Raw genomic sequence first — 14,596 nt, 5'->3', positions numbered from 1 at the left:
CAAAGAAGCTCCGGACCCTTTTTCTAAGTCGGAGCGACTTGTGTCGCTCCTATTAGAACGGGTCCGCAGCTTCCCTATGGGAGGCGACCTACGGTGACCTGTGAGGCGACCAGGTCGCCTCAGTGTGAACAGGGGCTTAAAGAGGAGCTCCAGGCTCCTTCAGAAAGAAAAAAAGTTAGCAGCTACAAATATTGTAGCTGATGACTTTTAATATTAGGACACTTACCTGTCCAAAAATCCAGCGGTGTCTTTAAACCAGACGATTCTTCAATTGCCTCTGGGGGGCTGCCGCCACCATTTCTCGTAAGGGAAACCGGCAGTGAAGTCTTGCCCCTTCACAGCCGGCTCCCTACTGCACCTGCGTGAAGCACGCTGCGCTTTGTGAATGGTCTGGGGGGTATGAACTTTCGGGTGAGTTCTGGGTGGTGAGTTACCTGGAAGTGGAGGGGGGGGGGGGGAACAAACAAGCGGAGCTTCCCCCTTTTAGGTGGAGCTCCTCTTTAAGCAGTTGTAACATGCAAAAGCAGCGACTGAAAGATCCTACAGATGAGGAGATCAGAAGAGACTCTCTTATGTCATGAATGCTTCCCTATGCCTGTCAGTTAAAGAGGAAGTAAACCCTCCTCTGTAACTTGTACCTATAGGTAAGCCTATGATAAGGCTTACCTACAGGTACTGTAAATATCTCCTAAACATGTACCGTTTAGGAGATATTTACCTTACATGCAGCCAGTGACGTCACTGGCGCATGCGCTCTGAAGGAACGGCCGCTGGTGCAGTTTCTACAGAGACTCGTGCCGTGACCGTCCGCTCCCACGCGCGTGCACGGGAGTGACATCACCGCGGCTCCGGCCAATCAGATGGCCGGATGCCGCGATCCCGGAAGACTGGCGACTGGACATGTCACCCGTCATACAGGTAAGCAGGCGGCACGGCGGGGGCTCGTTCTAAGGTAAGTATTTCATAATGAGCTAGTATGCGGTGCATACTAGCTCATTATGTGTTTCTCTTTCAGGTTGCAAAAAGAAAAAAAATAACATTTTCTGGTTTACAACCTCTTTAAGTGTACTGTTATGGCATCTCTTCTGTAAGGAGGAAGGAATCTAAGAAGACCTTCTGAGAAGACAGGAGCTAACCTATCTCACACATCAACAGGTCTCTAAGAAGGGCTCTGAACTATCCTACTAGGGGAGATCTGCAGCAGAGTAACAGTTTGTCCTGCCTGCTAACAGTCCAGGGTTGTAGAGATCCTTCCAGTGATAGAAAGGCAGGACAGTCATGTGTTGAATCCTCACTCTTCAATGTGTGGACCATCAGTTGATAGGATCTGAAAGGCATTACCTTAACTCTAGGAAAGACACACCAGTCACCAATAACACACTCTGTCACAGGGGGCGTTCCCAAACCTTTCAAGGGGTGAAGGTGCTACAGCTTGCAGACAATATCCAGCGGAGGTCAGGTCAGAAGACTGACCAACAAATGGATCTAAGACAAATCAGGAACTGTTTCAAAGAATTGGGCTTAAGGGCCAGGCCAAGCCAGAGAATACATCTGTTAGGGTAGTCCTGCAAGGATGGAGAGAAAAGGAACGTTTCCTTCCTGGCCTGAGTCTGGCTTAAAGAGGAAGTAAACCCTCCTCTGTAACTTGTACCTATAGGTAAGCCTATGATAAGGCTTACCTATAGGTACTGTAAATATCTCCTAAACATGTACCGTTTAGGAGATATTTACCTTACATGCAGCCAGTGACATCACTGGCGCATGCGCTCTGAAAGAACGGCCGTTCCTTCAGAGCTCTGTGCCGTGACTGTCGGCTCACGCGCGCGGGAGTGACGTCACCGCGGCTCCGGCCAATCAGATGGCCAGATGCCGCGATCCCGGAAGACGGGCGACTAGAAATGTCGCCCGTCATACAGGTGAGCGGACGTCACGGGGGGGGGGGGGGGGGGGGGCTCGTTCTAAGGTAAGTATTACATAATGAGCTAGTATGCGATGCATACTAGCTCATTATGTGTTTCTCTTGCAGCTTGCAAAAAGAAAAAACATTTTTTTTTAGGGTTTAAAACCTCTTTAAAGAGGTTATAAACCCATGAAACTTTTTTTTTTTTTTTTGCTGCAACCTGAAAGAGAAACCCATAATGAGCTAGTATGCATCGCATACTAGCTCATTATGAAATACTTACCTAAGAACGAGCCCCTGCCGTGCCGCCCGCTCACCTGTATGACGGGCGACATGTCCAGTCGCCCGTCTTCCGGGATCGCGGCATCCGGCCATCTGATTGGCCGGAGCCGCAGTGACGTCGGTCACGGCACGGGGCTCTGAAGAAACGGCACCAGCGGCCGTTCCTTCAGAGCGCATGCGCCAGTGACGTCACTGGCTGCATGTAAGGTAAATATCTCCTAAACTGTGCATGTTTAGGAGATATTTACAGTACCTATAGGTAAGCCTTAATATAGGCTTAGCTATAGGTAAAAGTTGCAGAGGAGGGTTTACTTCCTCTTTAAAGTGTCCACAACTTTTTTGTCTAATAAGAAAAACTTGGGAGCCTTGCCAGGATTCCAGACAACCTAACTGCCAGTTATCAAGGGCTGTACGATTATATCCAAATACTGGTGGACTGCTGCAGCCTGTCATCGCTTTGTGCAGGTTCAGTGCCCATAACTGTCTACATCCAGCCGCAGGAACATTTTTGCTATGCGAATGAGGCTTTTACAAAAACATTAAAGGAAAACTGTAAATTAAAGAAAATGAAACCTGATGTTTTTAATTGATTAGCAATACAGAAATCCAGGGGAAACAGACAGATAATACCAACTTACTGAGAATGCTTTCATACCGCAGAAGCTTATTTACTGCAAAGTCAGGACAATCTCCGAGAACGCACAAGTTGTATACAATATAGAGAAGTTTTTTAGGTGGAATACTATTGAGGTTTGCCTGTAGGGATGCGTATACGGCCTCCAGGAACCTTAGAATAAAAGAACAATGAATACATTTTTTAATGAGGAGTTCCAAAACTTCGCCCTCATACAGAAAGTATGCAAAAAAAATAAGACTTACTGCTGCGTCTTTTCTTCTGGAAGATGATTCAGAGCTGAGTAGATTTTGACTGCCTCAGATAAATCCCATATTTTTATTGAATTTAAATTATTTGTAAAAATCTCAGCATATCGATCCAGTAGTGGAACATGTCGAAAATGAAGGTGTACAAAGTACTGAAGTATCATTGCCAACTAAACAGAGAAGGAGATAAACTAGCTGTTAACATTTAGCCACTTTAAGCACAAGAGAAAATATTGACATTCAACCAATTTTGGGTTATCAACTCATGGCCCCCGAGCTACTGCCTACTATAAAGTGGGGTCCCCGCACTATGCCCCTCTACAAGATTTTACCTGGCATGCAGCTGATGTGCACAGTGCAAGCTTCCCCACCCCTTCACAGCTAATATGCACTGCACATTGAAAGCTCCATCACTTCTTCACATCTGATGTGCACAGTGTAAGTTCCCCGACCCCTTCACATCTGATGTCCACAGTGTAACCTCCCCCACCCCTTCATATCTGATGTCCACAGTGTAAGTTCCCCGACCCCTTCACATCTGATGTCCACAGTGTAAGTTCCCCCACCCCTTCACATCTGATGTCCACAGTGTAAGTTCCCCCACCCCTTCACATCTGATGTCCACAGTGTAACCTCCCCCACCCCTTCATATCTGATGTCCACAGTGTAAGTTCCCCGACCCCTTCACATCTGATGTCCACAGTGTAAGTTCCCCCACCCCTTCACATCTGATGTGCACAGTACAGTGTAAGCTCCCCCACCCCTTCACATCTGATGTGCACAGTGTAAGTTCCCCGACCCCTTCACATCTGCTGTGCACAGTGTAAGTTCCCCGACCCCTTCACATCTGATGTGCACAGTGTAAGCTCCCCCACCCCTTCACATCTGATGTGCACAGTGTAAGTTCCCCGACCCCTTTACATCTGATGTGCACAGTGTAAGCTTCCCCACCCCTTCACATCTGCTGTGCACAGTGTAAGTTCCCCGACCCCTTCCCATCTGATGTGCACAATGTAAGTTCCCCGACCCTTTCACATCTGATGTGCACAGTGTAAGTTCCCCGACCCCTTCACATCTGATGTGCACAGTGTAAGTTCCCTCACCCCTTCACATCTGATGTGCACAGTGTAAGTTCCCCGACCCCTTCCCATCTGATGTGCACAATGTAAGTTCCCCGACCCCTTCACATCTGATGTGCACAGTGTAAGTTCCCCGACCCCTTCACATCTGCTGTGCACAGTGTAAGTTCCCCGACCCCTTCACATCTGATGTGCACAGTGTAAGTTCCCCCACCCCTTCACATCTGCTGTGCACATTGAAAGCTCCCCGACCCCTTCACATCTGATGTGCACAGTGTAAGTTCCCCGACCCCTTCACATCTGATGTGCACAGTGTAAGTTCCCCCACCCCTTCACATCTGATGTGCACAATGTAAGTTCCCCGACCCCTTCACATCTGATGTGCACAGTGTAAGCTTCCCCACCCCTTCACATCTGCTGTGCACAGTGTAAGTTCCCCGTCCCCTTCACATCTGATGTGCACAGTGTAAGCTTCCCCACCCCTTCACATCTGCTGTGCACAGTGTAAGTTCCCCGTCCCCTTCACATCTGATGTGCACAATGTAAGTTCCCCGACCCCTTCACATCTGATGTGCACAGTGTAAGTTCCCCGACCCCTTCACATCTGCTGTGCACAGTGTAAGTTCCCCGACCCCTTCACATCTGATGTGCACAATGTAAGTTCCCCGACCCCTTCGCATCTGATGTGCACAGTGTAAGTTCCCCGACCCCTTCACATCTGATGTGCACAGTGTAAGTTCTCCGACCCCTTCACATCTGATGTGCACAATGTAAGTTCCCCGACCCCTTCACATCTGCTGTGCACAGTGTAAGTTCCCTCACCCCTTCACATCTGATGTGCACAATGTAAGTTCCCCGACCCCTTCACATCTGATGTGCACAGTGTAAGTTCCCCAACCCCTTCACATCTGATGTGCACAGTGTAAGTTCCCCAACCCCTTCACATCTGATGTGCACAGTGTAAGCTTCCCCACCCCTTCACATCTGATGTGCACAGTGTAAGTTCTCTGACCCCTTTACATCTGCTGTGCACAGTGTAAGTTCCCCGACCCCTTCACATCTGATGTGCACAGTGTAAGTTTTCCGACCCCTTCACATCTGATGTGCACAGTGTAAGTTCCCCGACCCCTTCACATCTGATGTCCACAGTGTAAGTTCCCCGACCCCTTCACATCTGATGTGCACAGTGTAAGTTCCCCTGCCCCTTCATATCTGATGTGCACAGTGTAAGTTCCCCGACCCCTTCACATCTGATGTCCACAGTGTAAGTTCCCCGACCCATTCACATCTGATGTGCACAGTGTAACCTCCCCCACCCCTTCATATCTGATGTCCACAGTGTAAGTTCCCCGACCCCTTCACATCTGATGTCCACAGTGTAAGTTCCCCGACCCCTTCACATCTGATGTGCACAGTGTAAGTTCCCCCACCCCTTCACATCTGATGCGCACAGTGTAAGTTCCCCGACCCCTTCACATCTGATGCGCACAGTGTAAGTTCCCCCACCCCTTCACATCTGATGTGCACAGTGTAAGTTCCCCCACCCCTTCACATCTGATGTGCACAGTGTAAGTTCCCCAACCCCTTCACATCTGATGTGCACAGTGTAAGTTCCCCAACCCCTTCACATCTGATGTGCACAGTGTAAGCTTCCCCACCCCTTCACATCTGCTGTGCACAGTGTAAGTTCCCCCACCCCTTCACATCTGATGTCCACAGTGTAAGTTCCCCGACCCCTTCACATCTGATGTGCACAGTGTAAGTTCCCCCACCCCTTCACATCTGATGTGCACAGTGTAAGTTCCCCAACCCCTTCACATCTGATGTGCACAGTGTAAGTTCCCCGACCCCTTCACATCTGATGTGCACAGTGTAAGCTTCCCCACCCCTTCACATCTGCTGTGCACAGTGTAAGCTTCCCCACCCCTTCACATCTGCTGTGCACAGTGTAAGTTCCCCGACCCCTTCCCATCTGATGTGCACAATGTAAGTTCCCCGACCCCTTCACATCTGCTGTGCACAGTGTAAGTTCCCCGACCCCTTCACATCTGCTGTGCACAGTGTAAGTTCCGCGACCCCTTCACATCTGATGTGCACAGTGTAAGTTCCCCCACCCCTTCACATCTGCTATGCACATTGAAAGCTCCCCCACCCCTTCACATCTGATGTGCACAGTGTAAGTTCCCCGACCCCTTCACATCTGATGTGCACAGTGTAAGTTCCCCGACCCCTTCACATCTGATGTGCACAGTGTAAGTTCCCCGACCCCTTCACATCTGATGTGCACAATGTAAGTTCCCCACCCCTTCACATCTGCTGTGCACAATGTAAGTTCCCCGACCCCTTCACATCTGATGTGCACAGTGTAAGCTTCCCCACCCCTTCACATCTGCTGTGCACAGTGTAAGTTCCCCGTCCCCTTCACATCTGATGTGCACAATGTAAGTTCCCCGACCCCTTCACATCTGCTGTGCACAGTGTAAGTTCCCCGACCCCTTCACATCTGATGTGCACAGTGTAAGTTCCCCGACCCCTTCACATCTGATGTGCACAGTGTAAGTTCTCTGACCCCTTTACATCTGCTGTGCACAGTGTAAGTTCCCCGACCCCTTCACATCTGATGTGCACAATGTAAGTTCCCCGACCCCTTCGCATCTGATGTGCACAGTGTAAGTTCTCCGACCCCTTCACATCTGATGTGCACAGTGTAAGTTCCCCGACCCCTTCACATCTGATGTGCACAGGGAAAGCTCCCCCACCCCTTCACATCTGATGTGCACAGTGTAAGTTTTCCGACCCCTTCACATCTGATGTGCACAGTGTAAGTTCCCCGACCCCTTCACATCTGATGTGCACAGTGTAAGTTCCCCCACCCCTTCACATCTGATGTGCACCACTTAAAAGCCAGGCCTATTTGGACATGTGTTTTACAAGTTAAAATCTATTTTTTTTTTTGCTAGAAATTTACTTCGAACCCTCAAACATTATACCTATTTTTTTTTTTTTTTTTTTTTTAGCAAAGACTCTGGAGAATAAAATAGCGGTCGTTGCAATATTTTTTGTCACGCGGTATTTGCACAGCGGCCTTTCAAATGCAATTTTTTGGGAAAAAAGAATTTCACTGAATTTAAAAAAAACTTAACAGTAAAGTTAGCCCAATTTTTTTTATATTGTGAAAGATGATGTCACGCTGTGTAAACAGATACCCAACATGTTACCGATGAAAATTGCGCACACTCGTGGAATGGAGACAAACTAAAGTGCTTAAAAATCTCCATAGCGGTTACCAGTTTAGACTTACAGAGGAGGTCTTTTTCTAGAATTATTTCTCTCGCTCTGACGATCGCGGCGAAAACTCTTGTGTAATTTGAACACTGCTTTTACTTGCAGGCGCGACTTACATATGCGTTTTCTTTGATGCGTGAACTCACGGGGACAGGGGCGCTTTAAAACTGTAATTTTTTTTTTCCTATTTAATTTTATTGTTACCCCGTTTTAAAATTTTTTTTTTTAAAAATCGGATTACTTTTATTGCTGTCATGTAAACATCCTTTATGAAGAGATCGGGGGTCTAAAAGACCCCAGACCCCTCCACTGCACTTCTAAGCATTCAAAGTACTGAAATCTGCATTTTTGAATACTGACATTTATTTAAATAGGCGCCATTGGCAGCCGAGTAAACCAGAAGTGAAGTTGTGCGAATCTGCCGCTGGGACCACTTTTATGTCAAAGCGGACCGCCCGCAGTTAAAAAAAATACCGGGGTTATGGCAGCAGACAGCTTTAACGTCAAAGTAGCGATGTAAATATGCGGTGGGCATTCCGTAAGTGGTTAACGCTAGGCGCATTTCCATGTCAATGCATTATACTGGCTGGAATTCTAATCAATAGAATGCAATAATGCCAGACGCGGGAGCATGCATTATTGTGCATTAATACTCATGCAAAAACGTGTCTTTTTACTGCATTTTTAGGCTGCTATCTCCTGTAGGAGGAAAAAATGTTAAGCTTGCAGGTGTGCATGAGGCCTAATGATCATTGGATAAATTAGAAAATACATAGACAGAGGTGATTGTTGATGAGATTTTACCTGCCATGGCTTCCATAAGCAAATGGTCTTCATAATCTGATCCCCAACTGCAGTCAGCAACCTTTCATTGCTATAATCTAGTTCACAGCAGCAAGACAGCAGACTAACAATTTTTGTATACGACAGTTCTTCCAGGCCATCTAAACCAAAAAGCAGACAGAAAATACATTGAAAATAGATGACTATACCCTATAAAACTGTTTTTTTACTGACAAGCAGCAAATGGTTAGCTCTCTCAGTAGCAAGAGAATAAAACTGCCCACGTGGCCCGAGCCCTTAAACTGTTTTTTTTCACTTTTGCACTGAAATCTGAGAAAACCCAACCATATGTGTTTCCATTCACACAGCCTCATGAGGATTGTAAAATTGATGCTATTAAGAACTACCTAAATCTGCTGCACGTGTCAGTAAAGCTACTGAAACAGGCGGTAGAGATGGTTGAATCTGGCGCAGGCCATTTTCACCACCTGCCAACTGAGCATTTTACACCCTTCCTGCCCAGGCCAATTTTCAGGTTTCAGAGCTGTCACAGTTTGAATGGCAGATGCGCGGTCATGCGACACTATACCCAAACAACATTTTTATCATTTTTTTCACACAAATAGAGCTTTCTGTTGGTGGTATTTGATCACCACTGGGTTTTTTTTTTTTGATAAACAAACAAAAAAAAAGACAGAACATTTTGAAAAGAAAACATGTTTTTTCATCGTTTGTTATAAAATTTTGCAAACAGGTAATTTTTCTCCTTCACGAATGTGCACTGATGAGAGTCCACTGATAGGCACTGATGAGAAGGCACCGAAGGGCAATGATAGGTGGCACCGATAGGCAGCACTGATAAGGAGCACTGATTGGCAGCACTGGTGGGCAGTGTTGGGACTACACTGATAATCAGGACACTGATAATCGGTGCCCCGATTATCAGAGCCGATGTCCCTTTAAACACAAGCCAGTTATCAGCTTTCTTCTTTTCTTCTCACGCTGATAGCGTGAGAAGAAAAAAGCCAAAAATCGGCTTGTGCTGACATCCGTGATCAGCTGTCATTGGACACAGTTAATCACGTGGTAAAGTTCTGCTGTGATTGGCCCTTTATCCCAATCTGAGATCATGGGAGAACGTCAATAGTAAGCCCGCGCTGTAGCTGTCATTTGGCTATAGCATGGGTGGCACAGGTTAAAGGGCCATAGTTCCAAAAAAACTGCCCTTATTTCTTTATTGAATTCCCCCCACAGCGTTCAAATCTAGTTACAATTGAAAATGAAGATCTGCCTGCACAGTACAGATAGGGCTAATTATGGCAAACACAGCCTCCCACCCTCCTCAAAAACACAACTTAGGATTTTTCTTTGCTGGAGGGTCCAGTATAGAACATCTAAAAAAGGTAAGCTGTAATTTTATGTTAGAAGTATAGTAGGTGAATGGATACATGTAACAAATACATAGTAGAGGGTTATCCCAATTTGGCTGCAAAAGTGGGAATACACTTTAACCACTTGCCTACTGGGCACTTAAACCCCTCCTGCCCATGCCAATTCTCAGCTTTCAACGCTGTTGCATTTTAAATGGCAATTGCTCGGTCATGCAACACTGTACCCAAATTACATTTTTTTCGAAACAAATAGAGCTTCCTTTGGTGGTATTTAATCACTACTGGGGTTTTTATTTTTTGCTAAACAAACAAAAAAAGAGCGAAAAGTCTGAAAAAACAAGGCAAACTGTTTTATAGTTTGTTATAAAACTAAAAAAAGAGATTTGGCTGCATTCAAATTGCATCCCATCCATAGACTTCCTAATAACTAGAACCAAAATTTTGATTGGACTTTAATGGTCCAGACAACTCCATAAATATAAAAAATTATAAAAAGTTTATCATGATTAAAATCACATATTTAAAAGGAAAAAAAGCCACAAATTTTTTGGTCCCCTGTGTATCAGAGGACCAACATCACATATAATGTACTACTCAAATATTGTTTGAACCCCAAAACGATCAGCCAAGAGAAGGGAGGTCAACATATTTTGCTTAAACTGCTTCCTCAAGACTCTGTGCTGAGAACCCATTAGTAGGAACTGATATGTAGAGCATTATAGTGTTACTTATTTAGAGTTTTTCGGTTTTCTTGGAATACACAGTACTTAGCGGGTCTGGGAATAACTATTGTGCTTAAATCTTTTCTTCCCGGGATTCACCATCATCCTCCACAAGTTTTATGCCAATCCCTACATTTTAATGTAAGTCGCACATGGGAATCTCTCTGTATATGCATAAAGCAATATGTGTAATATGGACATATGAATTCAATGGTTTTGTAATTGAATTGACTGTTGAATTATATTATTTTTGTGTGTATTTTCTCAGTTTTCTACTCACCCCCTACATCCAAGAGCACAGGGTCCGGAGGAAGCAGTTAAAGCGGAGTTCCACCTAAAACAAAAAAAAAAAAAAATACATAAAAATACCCCCGGGACAGTCAGGGCTAGTGCATTCCACAATAGATAGCCTCTAAACTGTCCCAGGTCGCACTTACCTTTTAGAAGAAATACTTACCTTGAAAATGTTTTGTCCACGCTGCCATCTCAGGTGTGGGCAGCTGAAGCCAGCGCGATCCTCTTCTGCGTCCTCTTCGGTCCCACGATGCACTGCACCGGCCCCGCAGTCACTACCGGGGCTGCAGCGTCATCCCTGCACAGCTTCTGGGCATGCCCAGAAGCTGTTTAGCAAGGTATGACGTGCCTGCACCGGAACTGACGTCAGGGCCGGTGCAGGCACATTGATTGCTGGGAGCGATGATGTTCAGCTCTCAGGATTTATTGCAAAATTTATTGGAAGTGACGACGGGCCGTGGCAGCAGAGGGAGGAAGAGGAAGTAAGGCGAGTATATTTTCTTCTAAAACAAGGTAAGTAAAAAAAAAAAAAAAAAAAAAATTGCGATTATCCATTTGTTTTTCAGGTGACCCGGAGCAAGAAGATGTTAAATTTTAGGGTGGAACTCCACTTTAACCACGCTAGCGGTAAACCCGAGCGTGACTCGGGGTAGGAATTTCCTGCTATTATCGGTATCCCCGAGTCACGCTCGGGGTGAATGGGCAGAGCTATGCAGACAGCGCAGCGGAGTGTCTTACCTTACCCTGGCGATCCAGCGATGAGCTCTCATTGCTGTGACCGCCAGCCGAGATCCCCGCCGCTCGTCTGTCGGTGTGATGACTTCCTAGTTCCGTTCCCTGCAGCAGCAATGCTGCATGGGAGCGGAACTAGGGAGGGAAATTCAAAAAAAAAACGTTACACAAACACATTTTATATTATATATATATATGCATATATATACACATATATGTATATATATATATATATATATATATATATATATATATATATATATATATATATATATACCTATATATATATATATATATATATACCTATATACACACACACACACACACACACACACACACACACACATATATATATATATATATATATATATATATATATATATATATATATATATATATATATATAAATAAAATTATATTATGGATTCGAATATAATTCATGCGTTTATATGTATATACACACACACATATATTATATATATATATAATATATAACGCATGAATTATAATCTAATCAATAATATAATTTTATTATATAATAAAATTATATTATTGATTCGATTATAATTCATGCGTTTGTGTTTCAAATTTATCACATCTGGGATGTCTACTAGACTCTTGTTTTGGTCAGGTTTAAGTCAGTAATTACTAAGAATTGTAGGCCTATAATACATAACGCCAAATTTCCATGAAAAAAATTGTACCGCTTTTGGTACAGAATTCCTGACAGAATCATACCGCCAGAGGGTTAAAGCAAAACCAGTCAACCTCCTTTCTTTTGTCTGGTAGTTTTGGGGTTCAAACAATATTTGAGAAGTACATTATATGTGATGTCGGACCTCGGATACACAGGGGACCAAAAAGCTTGTGGATTTTTTCCTTTTGAATATGTGGTTTTAATCATAATAAACTTTGAATAATGTTTTAAATTTATGGAGTTGTCTGTCCCATCCGTGCCAATAAAGTAAGATCAAAATTTTGGTTCTAGCGATTAGATTAAAACTGGAGCACTTTGAATTTTGTGCAGCTCTGCTGGTAGACAATCAGCTTTCTAACTTCAGCTTGTTCAATTAATCTGAGAATAAAGCCTGGAAGCTGAATGGTTTCTATGCAGCACTGCACCAGATTTAGCGCTCTCCAGTTTTAGTAAATCTCCCCCAGGTTGTTACTGTCTGGATCATCAGGTAAAAATAAGAGAAAAAAAAGACCAAAAAAAAAAAAAAATAATGCAGCCTCTAGATGAAAGGATTGGTAACCTGCAATATATCAAGGTGAAGAGGTGTAACACCATTCAGAGGTGTAAGAGCATTATCAATGAGAAGAAAAGGTGCCACTCACAAACCCAGTGCATTAGTATGTAGATAAATGTGGCCTCAGCCAGTGCTGCTCGCGCCACAGAGGGCGTTGCTGGAGTGGCGCTGGCTGAGGCCACATTCGTCTACATACTAATGCACTGGGTTGGTTAATGGTGCCTGTGGTATATCAAACTTTAACTTTTGAGATTAATACAGCTTTAACTGCTGTCAGGCTACAAAGGTTACAGAAGTGCACATGGCTGTGATTATACGTGCACTGCTCTAGCTTATTCAGTAAAAGAGGGCAAATGCGCTACCAGTGAAGTAAGTGAAAGTGATCCAAAAAAATAAATAAGAATAATATTGAAAAAAGCTGCCAATTTTGTAGTGTCACCACATACCATAAGTTAAAAATTATTAAATAAATCACGTGTTTGAGTGACGCAACGCATCAGAAGGAGCTGGGTGACGTCACTTCCGGTCTACGGCCGTGACCCGAAGTTCGGATTTACAGTGCCTTGCGTAAGTATTCGGCCCCTTTGAACTTTGCGACCTTTTGCCACATTTCAGGCTTCAAACATTAAGATATAAAACTGTAATTTTTTGTGAAGAATCAACAACAAGTGGGACACAATCATGAAGTGGAACAGAATTTATTGGATATTTCAAACTTTAACAAATAAAAAACTGAAAAATTGGGCGTGCAAAATGATTCAGCCCCTTTACTTTCAGTGCAGCAAACTCTCTCCAGAAGTTCAGTGAGGATCTCTGAATGATCCAATGTTGACCTAAATGACTAATGATGATAAATATAATCCACCTGTGTGTAATCAAGTCTCTGTATAAATGCACCTGCACTGTGATAGTCTCAGAGGTCAGTTTAAAGCGCAGAGAGCATCATGAAGAACAAGGAACACACCAGGCAGGTCCGAGATACTGTTGTGGAGAAGTTTAAAGCCGGATTTGGATACAAAAAGATTTCTCAAGCTTTAAACATCCCAAGGAGCACTGTGCAAGCGATAATATTGAAATGGAAGGAGTATCCGACCACTGCAAATCTACAAAGACCTGGCCTTTCCTCTAAACTTTCAGCTCATACAAGGAGAAGACTGATCAGAGATGCAGCCAAGAGGCCCATGATCACTCTGGATGAACTGCAGAGATCTACAGCTGAGGTGGGAGACTCTGTCCATAGGACAACAATCAGTCTTATACTGCACCAATCCGGCCTTTATGGAAGAGTGGCAAGAAGAAAGCCATTTCTTAAAGATATCCATAAAAAGTGTAGTTTAACGTTTGCCACAAGCCACCTGGGAGACACACCAAACATGTGGAAGAAGGTGCTCTGGTCAGATAAAACCAAAATCGAACTTTTTGGTTTGGCGTTATGTTTGGCGTAAAAGCAACACAGCTCATCACTCTGAACACACCATCCCCACTGTCAAACATGGTGGTGGCAGTATCATGGTTTGGGCCTGCTTTTCTTCAGCAGGGACAGAAAAGATGGTTAAAAGACCTGAGACTGGGACGGAGATTTGTCTTCCAACAAGACAATGATCCAAAACATAAAGCAAAATCTACAATGGAATGGTTCACAAATAAACATATCCAAGTGTTAAAATTGGCCAAGTCATCAAAGTCCAGACCTGAATCCAATCGAGAATCTGTGGAAAGAACTGAAAACTGCTGTTCGCAAACGCTCTCCATCCAACCTCACTGAGCTCGAGCTGTTTTGCAAGGAGGAATGGGCAAAAATTTCAGTCTCTTGATGTGCAAAACTGATAGAGACATACCATAAGCAACTTACAGCTGTAATCGCAGCAAAAGGCGGCGCTACAAAGTATTAACTGAAGGGGGCTGAATAATTTTGCACGCCCAATTTTTCAGTTTTTTATTTGTTAAAAAAGTTTGAAATATCCAATAAATTTTCGTTCCACTTCATGATTGTGTC

General features: G+C 44.2%; 1 protein-coding gene across 1 annotated transcript in view; it reads right to left on the bottom strand.

Moving 5' to 3' along the window:
- The window catches only part of FASTKD2 (FAST kinase domains 2), an 89,121-nt gene that overhangs the window by 18,944 nt on the left and 55,581 nt on the right, over positions 1–14,596 (bottom strand). The window contains exons 6-8 of the mRNA XM_082262021.1: positions 8,233–8,372; positions 3,062–3,234; positions 2,821–2,969 (exon numbers count right to left, since the gene is read on the bottom strand). Coding sequence (XP_082118147.1) covers positions 2,821–2,969; positions 3,062–3,234; positions 8,233–8,372 — 462 coding nt within the window. The remainder of the gene's footprint in view (positions 1–2,820; positions 2,970–3,061; positions 3,235–8,232; positions 8,373–14,596) is intronic.

Source organism: Pelophylax lessonae (genome assembly GCF_965119305.1).
Source record: "Pelophylax lessonae genome assembly, chromosome: 6".
Taxonomy (NCBI): domain Eukaryota; kingdom Metazoa; phylum Chordata; class Amphibia; order Anura; family Ranidae; genus Pelophylax; species Pelophylax lessonae.
The sequence above is the reverse complement of the archived record's forward strand: the minus strand, read 5'-3'. Positions and strand labels throughout refer to the sequence as shown.